The sequence below is a fragment of the Poromitra crassiceps genome (assembly GCF_964638095.1).
Source record: "Poromitra crassiceps genome assembly, chromosome: 16".
In the NCBI taxonomy this organism is placed as follows: domain Eukaryota; kingdom Metazoa; phylum Chordata; class Actinopteri; order Beryciformes; family Melamphaidae; genus Poromitra; species Poromitra crassiceps.
Window position 1 is genome coordinate 39,705,879 of NC_139645.1, and position 15,104 is coordinate 39,720,982.

The 15,104-nt window shown below is 44.4% G+C and overlaps 1 protein-coding gene across 1 annotated transcript; it reads right to left on the minus strand.

Annotated features, from left to right (window-relative positions):
* Positions 1–204: 204 nt before the first annotated feature.
* Positions 205–9,432, minus strand: rec114 (REC114 meiotic recombination protein; the record flags this gene model as incomplete). Its single annotated transcript, XM_083653295.1, has 5 exons — positions 205–369; positions 996–1,061; positions 2,957–3,190; positions 4,180–4,263; positions 9,346–9,432. 5 exons carry the CDS (start codon positions 9,430–9,432, stop codon positions 205–207), a joined length of 636 nt encoding a protein of 211 aa, XP_083509421.1.
* Positions 9,433–15,104: the final 5,672 nt, after the last annotated feature.

The following is a 15,104-nucleotide window of genomic DNA, read 5'->3' on the forward strand; positions in this document are numbered from 1 at the left end:
CAAACCACCCAAACAAGTACAATTCCAAATGTCCTCTTCAGGCCATATACACATGTATTGTAACAACTGATGTGCAACAACATTTGGAACGTCAGCAGCACAGAGAAGAGGTGGAGAACATTCCACCTCCACCAGGCACTGCCTACGCATAGAAAGAAACAGCACTGACTTGACCAGTCTCCCTCCAGCTGCTGTTGAGATTCCTCAGTCCTGAAGCAGTTTGTTCAGCTCCTCCTCCACCTCCTCCACAAAGGCAGGGAAGCTGGGATCCAGCAGGCAAACACGCAGGAAGGCACCCAGGTCGCCGCGTGGCGAAGAAGAGTGGCGGTACACCAGAGGCAGAGACACACTACGCTCTCCCAAGAAGTGCTGTGGAGGGAGGGATAGCAGGCCCGCAATATTTCACTCAAAACTAGTTCAATGAAGTCAATTAACCAATCAGACTGCAACCCATAAAAATCAATATTTAATTTGAGTTTATTTGCACAAAGATAGAACTGAAAAGAAATGTACAAAAAAAAAATCCAGACACACAAGAGTGGGGGCCTTGGCTGCCGTCACCAATTGTGATTGCGATATCATCAGTGCAGCTGAGACAGGCTCTGATTGGTCGAGCACAGTCCAGCTCCATCCATTTGTCATTATAATCGGTTAGAATGGCAACAAAAAGCGTGTTCCGATTGGTTCCGATTGAATGTCTTCCAATCCGTGTGTCCAAAATCGCACCAAATCCGACACGGCACACGTCTAAAACACCCGCCAAGTGTGACGTCGATCAGACCAACAGTTGTGGAGATGTGCTCAGGATGTACAGTACGTGTACACGCACGGACAGAGATCCAGAGAGTCACTACAGTATGCTGACTCACTTGGCAACTGTCATTTCTTAGTGAACGTGCCAAGAACGACAGACGTTCAATGTTGAAGGCATCATGTTGCACATTCTTATATAGGATTCAATGATTTACTGCATCTCATCTTTTAACGATCGATACCTGGGCAAGATGCTGGACGGGCAGTGATCCTTGGACGAGCTGTGGCTCAGCTCCCACAGCCGCTCCCTGAAGAAGAACAGAAGAAGAAACACTTTACAAACAAGGCATGACCCCAGAGGGTTCAACGACCAATCAATCTCTTCCATACTAATTTGAAAGATATCCAGCCGTCAAAAGGCCTTTCTTTCATCTTCACTGTGAACTCGTTTTGGTGTGCCTGTTTGCTAAAGGTCGCTCATTTGGCCCCATGGCCGGCAGTCCATGTCCATCCCTCTTCAACTGGTCTTAAAGTCGAACTGAACCCGTTCATCACGTGCATAATGAGTCCGTTTCAGACTGAAAACATAATTTGTCTGAGATGACAAATTGAGAGGCGGGTCATAGTATCATGTCGATGATTTGATTTGACAATTCTGTCGACTGGCTTTGGCATTGGTCAATCATGGCGTGTTCCGCCCCCAAATCGAGTGGGATTCAGCGTGTTGTCGTGCTACGCGAGTGGGATCCGCGGATTACCAGGCAGTCAGCTGCTTCGTGCGGAGGGAGCGGACAATCCAATGAATGGGTGCTGCCCGCCCGCCTGGAATCTCCGAGGGGAGACCCCTGACAACCACGCTCTCAAACGCTCTCAAGCGCGCGCCTTTTACGCTATTTCTGTAAATACGATATCCCTGGAATGCGCGTTTTAACGAGCCAGTTACATTTCTTTGCATTTTTAGAGATTATAGTTTTTGTTTTGTGTTCATGTTTCTAACAATTGGCCAAGTTAGTAGTTAGTTTATGGGATAGGAATTCTGCCAGATGACAGGCACTAGGCGCCATTTTCTACTTCATTTGGAAGAGAAAATTATCCTGAAATGAAGATTTGCTGCTGCATGTGATATGATTGGTTGAAATGGGGTAGAAATTTGATAGTACTAGGTGACGTCAGCAAACTGTACATTACTGTTATCAGTGAAATCTTGAAAAATTAACTTTTGATGTGAAAAAGTGTGAAAAACTAAAGAAATTAGACTTTTGTGATTTTGTTTGCATACATTATTAAATAGGTGCACTGCATACCCAGGTATTTGAACTAAAAGAAAAGAAAAGTCATTTATGAGTTCAGCTCGACTTTAAGCAAGACACTGCACCCGTTCTTCTTCATGGGTTCCTGCTTCCTGGCTGTCCCTGTGATCTCACCCCTCTGGATACATGTAATGAACCCTGAAGAGCTGCATGTGTGTTTGATTCTAATTGTACAGACTGTGTGTGTGTGTGTGTGAGTTGTCAACCAAATGCTCTGGATTCCCCAAAATAAATGCAATACAATATGAGCATTGACATGAAGCTGGTTTGAATGCTAAAGCACAGTCAATCTAACACAGTGTCAGCAGCCTGGGGCTTGATGCTTGGGTGACATCACAAATGATGAACAGAGGAAGGCTTTTAGTTGGTGCTGGTTTCTAGCTTTGACAGGAAGTGGTTCATCATGTTTATGTATAACTACTGGACTGTTTCGGGGAATATAAATAACCTTCAGTGGATTGAGCGGTTCTCAACTTTGATTGCTTTATTTTATTTTATTTTATGTATTATTCAAAATGTCTGTGTTTGGGGGTGGGGTTGGGCAACACATCGCATCCTTATCTTGCACCATATATCATGTTGTGACTGGTTGTGTAAGTCCATCTCGACCCAGCTCATGGTGTCCACTGTAAGAATCTAAATAGCACCATCTAGTGGAGGAGAAGATGAGCACTAGATGAGCCAGCGACGGCACTAACTGATATTATAATGACTTAAAATTGTGTTATTGTAGGTCATTGCCCCTATTGGGTGAGTTCTATAGGCAACACATTTGGAAAGTATGATAACTAAAATAATGATTTTGTAACGCAATCTCTAAAATCACATAAGCACATTAATTTGAGTTTGTGCAGGTTATAAATGATAGAAATATTGTATTGATTGAATGGTACAGTGAAGTGGGTCACCTGCATCGCTGCAGGTGCAGTGATCTCAGTCGGGGGCTGACTGGAGAGTGGCGTGCTGCTGTCATCGGGTGGCGTGCTGCTGTCACCGGGTGGCGTGCTGTCATCCTGATTGGAGACAGGCAGGTACTCCATCAGTTTGGCTACGGCACTTGAACACTCCTTAACAGCCTCTGCCCTGCTGCTGCCATCGAACAGCATCCTCAATATGCGGCTCTCTCCCTGCAAAAAACAACCACCACAACAACAACAACAACAACAACAACAACAACAACAACAACAACATCAAGGATGCATTAGGTTATGTACGGTATTGTCTTTGTATCATTAGCATCTCACAAATAAAGTAGTTCAGGTATGCCAGCGAGACAACTTCGGCGCTTCAAATCATTTGTATGTAAGCCAAGCTTGAGCCTAATCCTGTCATCATCAATCCTATCTAGGTGAATGAGCATATTGCCTCCTGTATATTTATGAGCAACACATTATAAAACCATGATATGAGTAAGTAATCATGATCTACAGCAGTGATTCTAGAGCTGCAACGATTCATTGATTATCACAGCTAGTTTGTTGGCTCTTAGGCCATGTTCAGACTAGGAGGCCAAATCTGATTTGTGAACTTTAATGACCTATTAATGATTCTATCCAGATTGGTTTTATGAGTCTGGATGCTCCAAGTCTGATTTGTGTCACTTGTCCCAAACCACATATGGAGGTCTGAACACACAGCCATGTTCACATTACAGGCAAATCTGATTTGCTGCTAAAGTCATTAATCATCATTATCTTGATTGGTTTCCCAAATCAGATTTGGGAGTGGGTCGACACTGCCACAAATCTGAATTGGGCAAGTGTTCAAGTCGGATCTGTGTGTGCAGACCTCCATATGTGGTTTGAGACAAGTGACACAAATCAGACTTGGAGCGTCCAGACTCATAAAACCAATCTGGATAAAGTCATTAATAGCTCACTAAAGTTCACAAATCAGATGTGGCCTCCTAGTCTGAACATGGCCATAGTCTCTGACTGGTTGGCTAACCCTGATATAGCAGAAACATGAGAGACCTACATCATTACAATAAAAACACACTGGAGTATTATTATTAGTTTTGCGTATGAATTGATTATGCCAATAATGAAGGCACTGGGGCAGAAAGCTGGGAAAATATGACACATATAGTAGAATTATAATGCAGCCCAAAACTCACCTTCACAGTGAATCGAAAAGTCAGGCAGTCTGATTTCTGGTGTACTTTGAGGAAAGCGGAGGCACCGGTTAAAGAGATTCCATCCTGAGGAGATACAACAGAATCAACATCATCAGGGTAGGAAAACTGTGAAGAAACTGCTTCTGATGGACCATCAGATGATGCTTCTGATGCTTCTGATGGACCATGATAGACCACCAAGCTGTTGAAAAATAATAATAAAATAATAATGCAATTACATCAAACCGTCTGCAGGGGTCTCCATTTACCCAGTAACCTCAGAGCCTCAGCACTGAGGTTAAGGAGAAGCATTTAAACACATGCCAAGTGTACACACGCGCGTGCACACACGCCCACACACACACACACACACACACACACACACAATCAATCTACTAATGCACACATTTACACAAAACACTAGGCAGATATTGTGCAGTGGGGATGTTTGTTCTGCTCGCTGTACTTTATAAACACATTTGTCTTGAGTTGAGTCATTTCTTTGACTGTAATCTACAACAGCGCTTCTCAAACTCAACTCAACTAACATAATTACAGCACGGACCCTGATTTGATAACATTTTTACTTTTAAATGTTTTATTATAGAAAGTCTATGAAACCCATGACCAAAATCCTCATACATTCTGTCACTGGAATTACCCCCTGGAACCCACTCTTAGACCCCCTGGGGGTCCTGCCTGGACCCCTCTTTGAAAACCACTGATGTAGAAAACCTCATTAAAATAACCAATGTGAATTTTCAGAGGAAACAAACAGGTTTGCCAGGTAGTTGTTTTTTGTCACTAGCAGACCTGTGGGCGTTGGACACCCCGCCCCCCCCTCCCCCCGCCTGGGAGTTAGACCCAACAAACCCCCCTGTGGAGATGGACCGCCCTGCAGCTCGCCCACTACGCGTCGCATACGCAGCTCGGGCGCTACGCGGCCTCGCCTGCTCTATGACATCACTGATGACTGATTAGTGATTGATTATAGCAATTACCTAATTTAAAAATCAGGCTCCGTCAGGTCAATGATCGCAAATGACGTTTACTTATTATGACCAAAAAGTAGCCATTTTCAAATGACTGATGTCTCTTTGTTGGCAGTTACCACTAAAGGAGGACTCATATCCTGCATATATCCAGAGCACTTGTGGATTCTCAGTAACTCCTTGTTGATTAAACCTCTAATACTGTGAAATGCAGTTGTGTTCAAAGGAAATGGCAGACGTGTGTCCTAACTAAGCCCTCATCAGTATTGAAGGTTTCTAGCGAGCTCAATCTATAATAGAGCAGTCTATCATCCTGGGTGAAAGCTCTCTGTCTGAGCTCTGACCTGAATATGTGTCTGGCTGGCCACCCTGGCAGGGCAAGATAGCTGTGTCTCCTGTCACACTCACATTAACGAGACATAGTCCCTCACATGTCTGTTGTCTACAGGCCACAGCAGCTCAGAGCCTCCACATCTAACTGCTATTCTGACTATTTTGCCACCTGGAACCGACCAGATTTTTTACAATAGAAACAAACCGCCAAATGACAACTGGTTACCTGCTGAAACGCTTACAGGAGAAGAGACAGAATTACAAGCCACAGTAAGATGGACCATCATTTTGGCTGCAAGCTATTAATAATGATATTGTAAGTTCTTGCCCTGATTGTCCATAAACTGGTGTTGGCCTCCTTGTAGAGTTTAGATGTATAAGTCACTCTGTATGGATAGGACAACACATGTCAAGACCATGAGCCATATAAAATTGAGTATCTATGTAGGCGCCTAGGCGGTGTTTGTTTGTTTGTTGTTTGTTCTGTGTCCGGCCACAGCTGTGCCGTTTCAAGTACGATCGGGCTGAAACTTTCAGCAGGTGTAAAGGGCACCGGTGCGGGTGACCTGACAGAGCCGGATTTTTTAATTAAGCTAATTAGCTAATTATGTGATGTCATCAGTGATTATGTCAAAAGTGATGTCATAAGGGGACACACACAGGCACAAACACAAGGAGGCATTGTGACATCACTGATGCAATAACATTTAGTGAGCAACACCATAGGGCGGGTGAGGCCGCGCAGCTGCCGCGTGGCCTCGCCTAGGCATCGAGTGCGCGTAAATCTGAACCAAGCCTGAGGGCTCTTCAGCTTCTCCCACCCACACACCCAACACTCGTGTGATTTTGAACCTGTATCCCAAAAATTCTGAGAGAAATCTGGCTGAACCAAAACCATCCAGTCAGGTCCCATCAGATTTGGGCAGAAATGTCAAGCTCTTCTGCAGAACATTTCATACGGGCTTCACAGAACCCTTTTATCTGGGGAGCAAAGTTTTCTCACTCATTTGCATCCCATAAAATCTGCTGAGAGGAACGCGGCAAGCTATCTTGTGATTGGTTGTATTTTTTTTTGTTTTACCTCTCTCCTCCCCTCATATGAAAACAGTAACACAACAACGCCAAACTGTTGCACTAGAAGTTATAAATCAGAAAGACTACATACACTGTCACCTAAGTGACGTCACTTTCTCTACCGGCAAAGCTGAAGACCGGCGACATGCCACGAGCTTCCACAAGCGATGTAGTTTTTATACAAAACTAACCCCTACGTTTCAGTTTGCGAAAAAAAGCGACGTTCTTTACATGCAAAGTTATGTTTTAATTAAATTGACAAAATCAACGTTGGCACCCCGTGGCACAATTCAAACGGGATCAAAAAAGTAACGTTATTCTCCGTTCACCGTCATTCATATTTTTTCCAGCGCTGGTACAGGGAGAAAGCAGGAAGTGACGTTGACTATCTGGATTACAATTCATACTGGAAAAACAAAACATAGAAGAGAAAATAACTTTGTCATCTTACCAAGCACTGCTCTCCTTGACATACCAGCAAGAATCCAGATTCCACAATTGTGAGGACAATTTCAGGTTGACCGTCAACTGCCTCAACCTAGTGAAAATAGAGGACAATATTAGAAAGTGCAATGTTGTACAATAGAACCTTGTTGTTTTCCTGGTACACTCATTCAATAGTTCTGGCTTGACTGGTGAGACATTTTAGACGGGTTTTTGTTTGAATTGGTGTGGATGTCATATGGCCCAACAATTAAGACAAATCTGGTCATTCATGAGCTTGAAATTGTGAATTTCTATCTGGAGAACAGTTATGAAAGAGATGTAAATATAATAATAAATAACTAGAAATATTGCATGCTTCGTGCCATCATTTCTAGGGCTGCACTCCACACGCCGTTCTAAGCAAGCACAGTTGAGCAAACCCTATAAAATAAAATAAAATATACCGGTAATATCTAAATATTTGACACACCAGACACCATCTGTTAAACTGCTACGTCATTTCTATCTTTTTAAACATTTAACTCCAAAAGCTTGTTTAAAAAACATACAACCACACTCTACACACTTGCATTAAGTAGCACACAGATCACTTTTTATTTGTGAAACAATAACCCATCATTGAACCTGATATATCTTTATGATGTCAAGTAGGAGTAGTATGATGTAAATCACTATAGCCTAAGTCAGTGGTTTTCAAAGTGGGGTCCGGGGACCCGCAGGGGTCCTTGAAGGGGTTACAGGGGTCCCCAGCAAAAAGGTGACCCCCCCCCCCCCCACACACACACACACACACACACCATAATTCCATCCATAAGTAAAACAATAACATAATATATGTTGGTCATGGGTTTCATCCACTTTCTATAATAAAACATATAAAGCAACACAAATCTTAGATGGTGTATACTGGGTCCGTGGCCTAATTTTGTGTCAGTTTAGGGTTTTATAACTACTGGCCTAAGTAGCATCAGACTGAAGTCAATTAGGCTATGAAAATAGGGTTTTCAAGAACACATAGAAATTTATAGTATTCTGAAAATGACCATTTTTGTTATGTTTTTTATAGTGGTGGTTGTCCACTTTATGGTGATCGCAAACTGGGATGTAGCCCACAATTTAGGCACCCTTTTATTTTCCACTACATGTCTGTCTGAAACAAGTATGATCATTTTAACAACATCCTCATCCTCCTTCTAGAAATGTGCATCAGTAGCTTCCCTCAAATCCCCCTTCAGAAGTTGGCTTCTTCACTCAGCAGAAGCAGAGCTTACAAATCCCCAAAGCACACACTGACAGACACAAAAGCTCTATTCATTTTCTTGCAGGCCTGGTGAACGCAGAGCTCCACCATCCATTGTTCCTACTATTGATACTTGATAGATGTTTATCCTCTCATATGACTTTGCTTCAGCTTCATAGTAATTCAGCTCAAGCTCAGTATGATTGTTTTGATGGAGCTAATGACGGACTTAATATAAACACGCGAGTACAAAAAAAATAATTAATTCATTTGAGGTAGGGCTGAGAATCACCAGAGGGTCATGAAATTAGCCTTAAGCATATTTAAGTGTAAAAGCTCAAACAAACATCCTTATCAATACAACTGCTCCACATTTTCTTTTCTTCAACTGATGTGCGATGAGATTATATTCGATGTTGTTATAGATACAGTCAATGTCTACTCATAGACAATAGATATTAAAAAGGTAATAGATTAAAAGGTTCTTTATGGAACCAGCAATGGCATCATCACTCTGAAGACCCATTTTCAGTTCCAGTTGGCACCTTTACTTTTTTCTGTGTGTATAGGCCTAATATACTGTACCACACATGTGATCACTTTTACAGAAATCAATTGAACATTTATGTATTTGTGCTGCACCTGTGCTGCTGTTCTGTTAATGTTATTCCTTCCTTCAAGAGCCAATATAGAAGATTTGGTCTATTCTTGGCACCTGTCATTGTGTAGGTTACTTAGCCTATGTGTGGTATGCCTAGTATTTTAATGTCTCATATTAAAAACTGGACCAATAACATTCAACACGATCTTGATTGGTGTGTAAACAAACAGTATCTAATGCTATGATTAATATCCATGGAAACTACAGCTGTGTTGACCAACTCAAGGTGTCTCCTTATGACTCGGGGCAAGGAACTAACTTTCACAGCGACATGTCAGACTTACCAAACACAGCTGAGATACATATATATAATTCCCCTGAGCTAATGTCATGCTAGGTGGAGTATTATCGAACTGGTTATAATGGTAATGTTAGTTAGCTAGTTAACGTTGCTAATTAGCAAGACCAGTTCAAGTTACCTGCTTCCCTGGAGGTCCGCCTGGAGTGAGACGTCCAAACAGTTTCAACTTCCACGTTGAACTGGTAACCTTAGTAGTGGTAAACATGTTCAGTAACCTGTTATTTATGATCAATATCGTTTTGGTATGCCAACAAATCTAGAGTACATGAACGTGCCTGCAGCTGCAGCTGGACCATTGAGCTGGACGAATCTGCGCGCGGTGTGAGGAGTGCGCACTGCGCACTGCGCATGCTGCTATGACATACATCAGATCGGCAATTAGGCCCCGCCCCCTTTTAGGGGGGAAACACGACGAGCCACTCACCGTTTACTTCAATGTAAAATAGCAGTACAAAAAAAATATAGGAAAAATAAGCGAATTAATCTAGATTATTAATGACACAAAGACACCATGACATGACAATATTGTAACGAATTGGGTATTCGTCCAAGGAACTGGAGACTTGAAGTTGGTACAGGCTTTTTATTCTTGTCTTCACAATACACGCTCCTAGCAGCTAGCTTCGCTGCTAGCTCTAAACCACCCGGTCAGCTCCCTCGCATAGCCTGACTGGCCTCCGCCCCGGCCGCTGGTCACATATATCCCCCTCCCCCTAGGAACACACCCACACATATCAGTTCCTAGCCAAGCACGGAAACACCCCAATACACGTAATTACCCGATACGTTACACTTCCCCCACACAAATTTAATGTCGCTTCCACGCGACATGCACAACCCACACACATCCCCCTGTACCAAAACACACCCAACACAATATTTTTCCCATCACCACATCAAAATCTAATCCCCACAAACCCCACAACATTTCAATTCCCCACAATTAGTCCCTTCTTTTTTCCCAACACCCCCGTCATAATGTCCAGTTTGCATCAGGTACCCCCATAATGTCTAGTTTCCCATTAGGCACTCCATAATGTCTAGTTTTTCATTATTTCCTTCTTTTTCACACATTCAATTCAAACACAAGCCCCCACATTTTCCTTAGCTTTTCTTTTAAACCCCATTTCCATCCCCCCTTTTCCCAGCTTCACCAATTCCCCTGAAGCACTCTTTTCGGTCCCCCCTTTTTGTTTGTTCCAGTAGCCAAATGCTCGAACGAGCACCGGATCGACATCCTCGTCCTCCGGTCTCCACTCGCGCCCGTCGACTCTCCAGCTGACCCTGGCGTCGTCCTCCCCGCCTCGCACTCGCTCGTTTTTCCGTCCCCCTCCTCCCGGGTTGAGGACAGCAGAGCGAACACCACCGGCGTCGATCTTCCCCTCGGCTCTCCACTCGTTTTTCCGTCCCCCTCCTCCAGGGTTGAGGACAGCAGAGCGAACACCACCGGCGTCGATCTTCCCCTCGGCTCTCCGCAGTGCAACGTTAGGGGGTGTATAGCGGTTAGGCTGGGCCGGTTCCCCCGGCGGTAACCCCTCTCGCTCACTCGGAGACACGAGCGTCGCTCTCCCGACTGTAACAACGCTGCAGACGATGTCCCTCTCTTCCCTCTGGCTGTTCCCCTGCAGCACCGTTCTCCTATCCGTCACCACGTTCTCTTCTCCCCGGCTGCTCACGCTCTTCCCAGCCTTTTGACACTCTCTAGCCAGGTGTCCAATCTCGCCGCATGCCCAGCAGGCTCCCTGCTGTCCATGTCGTTGTCCCGCATACCCGGTCCGTCTCCCGGGACCGCATCGGCACCACCTCGCCACGTGGCCCGGCTCTCTGCAGGTCCAACACAGTCTCTTCCGTGGCTCCTCCAGCCGCTCTCCCTGCTGCATTATCTCCGCGCTCATCAAGTCCACCCGCTGCATGACTTCTCGCAGCGCCCGCATCACCTCTACTGCCCAGGCAGGAGTCTCTTCTACCAGCCGTCCGACCTCTCTCAACACACGGGCCTCCATGCCCGCCAGCATCGAGCTGATCCCCGCCGTCAGCTCTCCTTTCCTCCCGTTCACCGATGGCCATTCTCCGGAGATACTTGATTCTCCGCGCACCATCGCACGTGGTTTTAGCAGCTAGCAGTTAGCAGTTAGCACCCCTGGTAGCTAACTTACTAGCGCTAGTTTCTAGAGCCAAAAAGCCGCACCACCCGTCTCTTTTGCCGTTCCTTCTCACCCTCTCCCCTCTCGGCCGAATCAGAGGCGTTACCCATCCCACTTCTGACACCAATGTAACGAATTGGGTATTCGTCCAAGGAACTGGAGACTTGAAGTTGGTACAGGCTTTTTATTCTTGTCTTCACAATACACGCTCCTAGCAGCTAGCTTCGCTGCTAGCTCTAAACCACCCGGTCAGCTCCCTCGCATAGCCTGACTGGCCTCCGCCCCGGCCGCTGGTCACATATATCCCCCTCCCCCTAGGAACACACCCACACATATCAGTTCCTAGCCAAGCACGGAAACACCCCAATACACGTAATTACCCGATACGTTACAATATATTACAACTCGGCCGGGCAAAGGATGCGCAAGATACATGTAAATATGACTTTGAACCATCTAAAATCATGTGACTGTCCTGTCTGTGGCCTAGTTCCGGTGTCCGACTGTTGCCAATTGCAGGCGATATTAAGCAGAGAGGACGACGGGAAACATTGGATGGATTGATTGATCCAGAAGCAGGCGGTAATCGGTAATGCAATGCAACATTTCGGATGCCAACTGCCGTTTTTAACCAAACAGAAGAAGAACGTAGCTACTTATCATTCTTTAACAAGCTAATGTTAGCCGCTGGTTGTTTGTCTAGCTAACGTTAGCCGTTAGCTAGACAAACACAGACATGCAGAGCTCCAAACACAGAGCAATTAGTGATTTTGTTACTGTAGTTTCTGCAGAGTAACGTACATGTATGTACCTTTATGGAGTGTGCTCCTGGGGTTGCTATAGCAGCTAGCTACCTCAAGCCAGAGCCTGTAGCTCAACACAGCCGGGGGGAGGGCACGTCCAAATATGGTCCATCCGGTCAATCTGCGCAGCCAATCACTGCGCGTTGTGGCGTTTGTTGTGGCACAGGACAACGCGATTGGCTGGCTCTGTTTGAAACAAACCACTCAAGTCTTTTAAAAGGCGCAGCACCAAGAGTGCGGTTGCAGTTGGAGAGAGGCTGCCAGCTGTCGAGTGTTGTTCATGGAAGGTAGGTAATGCTAGCTCCCGGAGGTCTGCCCTGCAGAAGGGCCTCTACATCGGGGTAGAAGCGAGCTGGAGGCCAGTGGAGGTTGGGTGGGTTGAGGGGGCTGTCCTGGCTCTCAGAGGATAGTCTCTTAGAACAGACGAGTTGGCTTCCGCAATTTTCAAATGCTTCCGCCATACCGTCTGTACTTCGTGGGGGAGAATCATGCACCAACCGGAATGGGAAGTAGAAAGGCGGGTTTTCCGCTCATTAGTCCAATCAGAATCGCAGAAAGGCGGGTCTTCCGCTCATTAGTCCAATCAAAATCCAATATGCCGCATTTTTCGTGGACACACGTATCGTGATTGGTCGGATTCCGTCCAACTTCTTTCCTGTCTGAAGGTTTTTTTCCCAACTTCCTTGTGCATGTTCTGGGGGTGTAACGTACAGACTGTGTATAGCTGCATTCGACGGATGTAGATGAGACAGTCTGTTTTAAGAGACTACTCAGAGGCCGACCATGGAGCTTGCAGCCCACCACCACAGCAGAGGGGGCGCCAACGTAACACGTATTCTGTATTCTCAGCAGACACGTTACTAGACAAGCTATGACACAGCCACCAGCAATTCATTGTGCCTGCTATCAGAAGCGTCATGCCAATTGAAAGTTTGAAACTGAGGGGTAAACTGCCCCCTCAGATTATTATTATTATTAATAATAATAATATTAATAATAATAATAATAATAAATACATACATTAAATAATAATAATAAATACATACACCAAATAAATTAAATAATAAATAAAAAAGACAAAATTCATGGCGGTCATTAGTAGTAGAGCATCAATCCCCTTTTCAAACATGAAAATGAAATGCTGTTAGTTATTATAAGCATAGTTTGTTAGTTGGCTACTTGTACCTACCATGCAGCTAAAGTTAGTGATTGTAATGTTAGCCAGATCTGTTATGGCAGTGAGCTGTTTTTACCACCACTATCACATGTTATACTTAGTTAGCAAAACACTGAATTCCATTTGATGTCTCCAGGTCAAGAGCTTTAAAAAATATGTTTTTATGTGAATAACATTTTGGGTGAAGCGAGTTTAGCTATATTTCAAGAAAAGTGGCAGCAGTGCTAATAACCATAACAAACATCACATGTATTTGTGTTACTATGATGCCCTGTTTTCAGATCAGAATTGTTTTTTGGAGCACAGAAAAGTTCCACATGTGCCAGATCTGCAACGGCCATTTCCACTTTTTTACTGGATGAGTGGACTGTGGCTTTTGGCACCAGACTAGTTAACATAAAGCTGACCTGTCCTCATTCTCTCTATCTCTTTCCACCTCTGCTCATTATTATAGGGGAGAGATCTGAGAGATCTCCTCGTCCCTGCTCTCCATGCTGATTGGCTCAACACCTACGGCCGATCCTGAATCCTGAGCCTTCCCCCAGCTGGCATACGACTCCCTAAGGGATGAGGTAGGTCTATTCACCTTATTCACCACGCCCACTTTTTCTCTCTTCCGCGTTACACGCAATTGTATTTGTTCTTTCGGTTCAGCGCTAGTTGGCGGCCAATTTCAAAACAAAACGTCACTATAATAATGAAGTTTGGCAACATTCAGAATTAAGCTACACTGCGGCCAACTTCAGTTACATGTTCATAACGTTACTGCTGCGAGGAGCCGATGGCTGTACCTGGTCGGCATTTAACATTAGTTACAAAAGCACGTCGACAGTGTTTTCTTACTGCCAGTAGCCTAACTACAGTAGGGTTTGACAGATAGCTAGTCCGACCGGTCAGCACAGCCAGCGCTCCCAGTCCTCGCTGCTCGTTAAATATTTCCAAATAGGCGTTATTGTGATAGACTGGTCACATATATGTTACGTTCTCACCCGAAAAATATTAAAACTTTAAAAGTTTGGGTTTTAAAGCTTTTTGGCCAGTCTAAAAATGACTACGGTAGGCGTAATCTACTTCCGTGTCTAAAACCGGAAAGACGATTACAAAATGACGTCATGCAGAAGCGTCCTTATATGGGCAAAGAATAAGGTGAATACACACACTCACTGCAATACAATAGAATTCTTAAGTCAGAGATTCGGCTGAATATATTTAATATGATTTAAGGTGTCATGAGATGAAGAGATACAACTAGCAGGGATACAGTTCTTCAAACAGAAAGAGGTGGTCACAGTGTTTTATAAGGTGCAATGACGGACACAGACAGCTGACATCATAATAGATCAGTTGATACAGAAGCACAGTACAGTGCAGTACAGTAAGTTGTGGCACAGAGATGACATCACGGTATGTGACATCATAATAGATAAGTTGATACAGAAGCACAGTACAGTGCAGTACAGTAAGTTGTGGCATAGAGATGACATCATGGTATGTGACATCATGATAGATAAGTTGATACAGAAGCACAGTAAGTTGTGGCACAGAGATGACATCACGGTATGTGACATCATAATAGATAAGTTGATACAGAAGCACAGTACAGTGGAGTACAGTAAGTTGTGGCACAGAGATGACATCACGATCACGATATGTGACATCATAATAGATCAGTTGATACAGAAGAACAGTACAGTGCAGTACAGTAAGTTGTGGCACAGAGATGACATCACGGTATGTGACATCATAATAGATA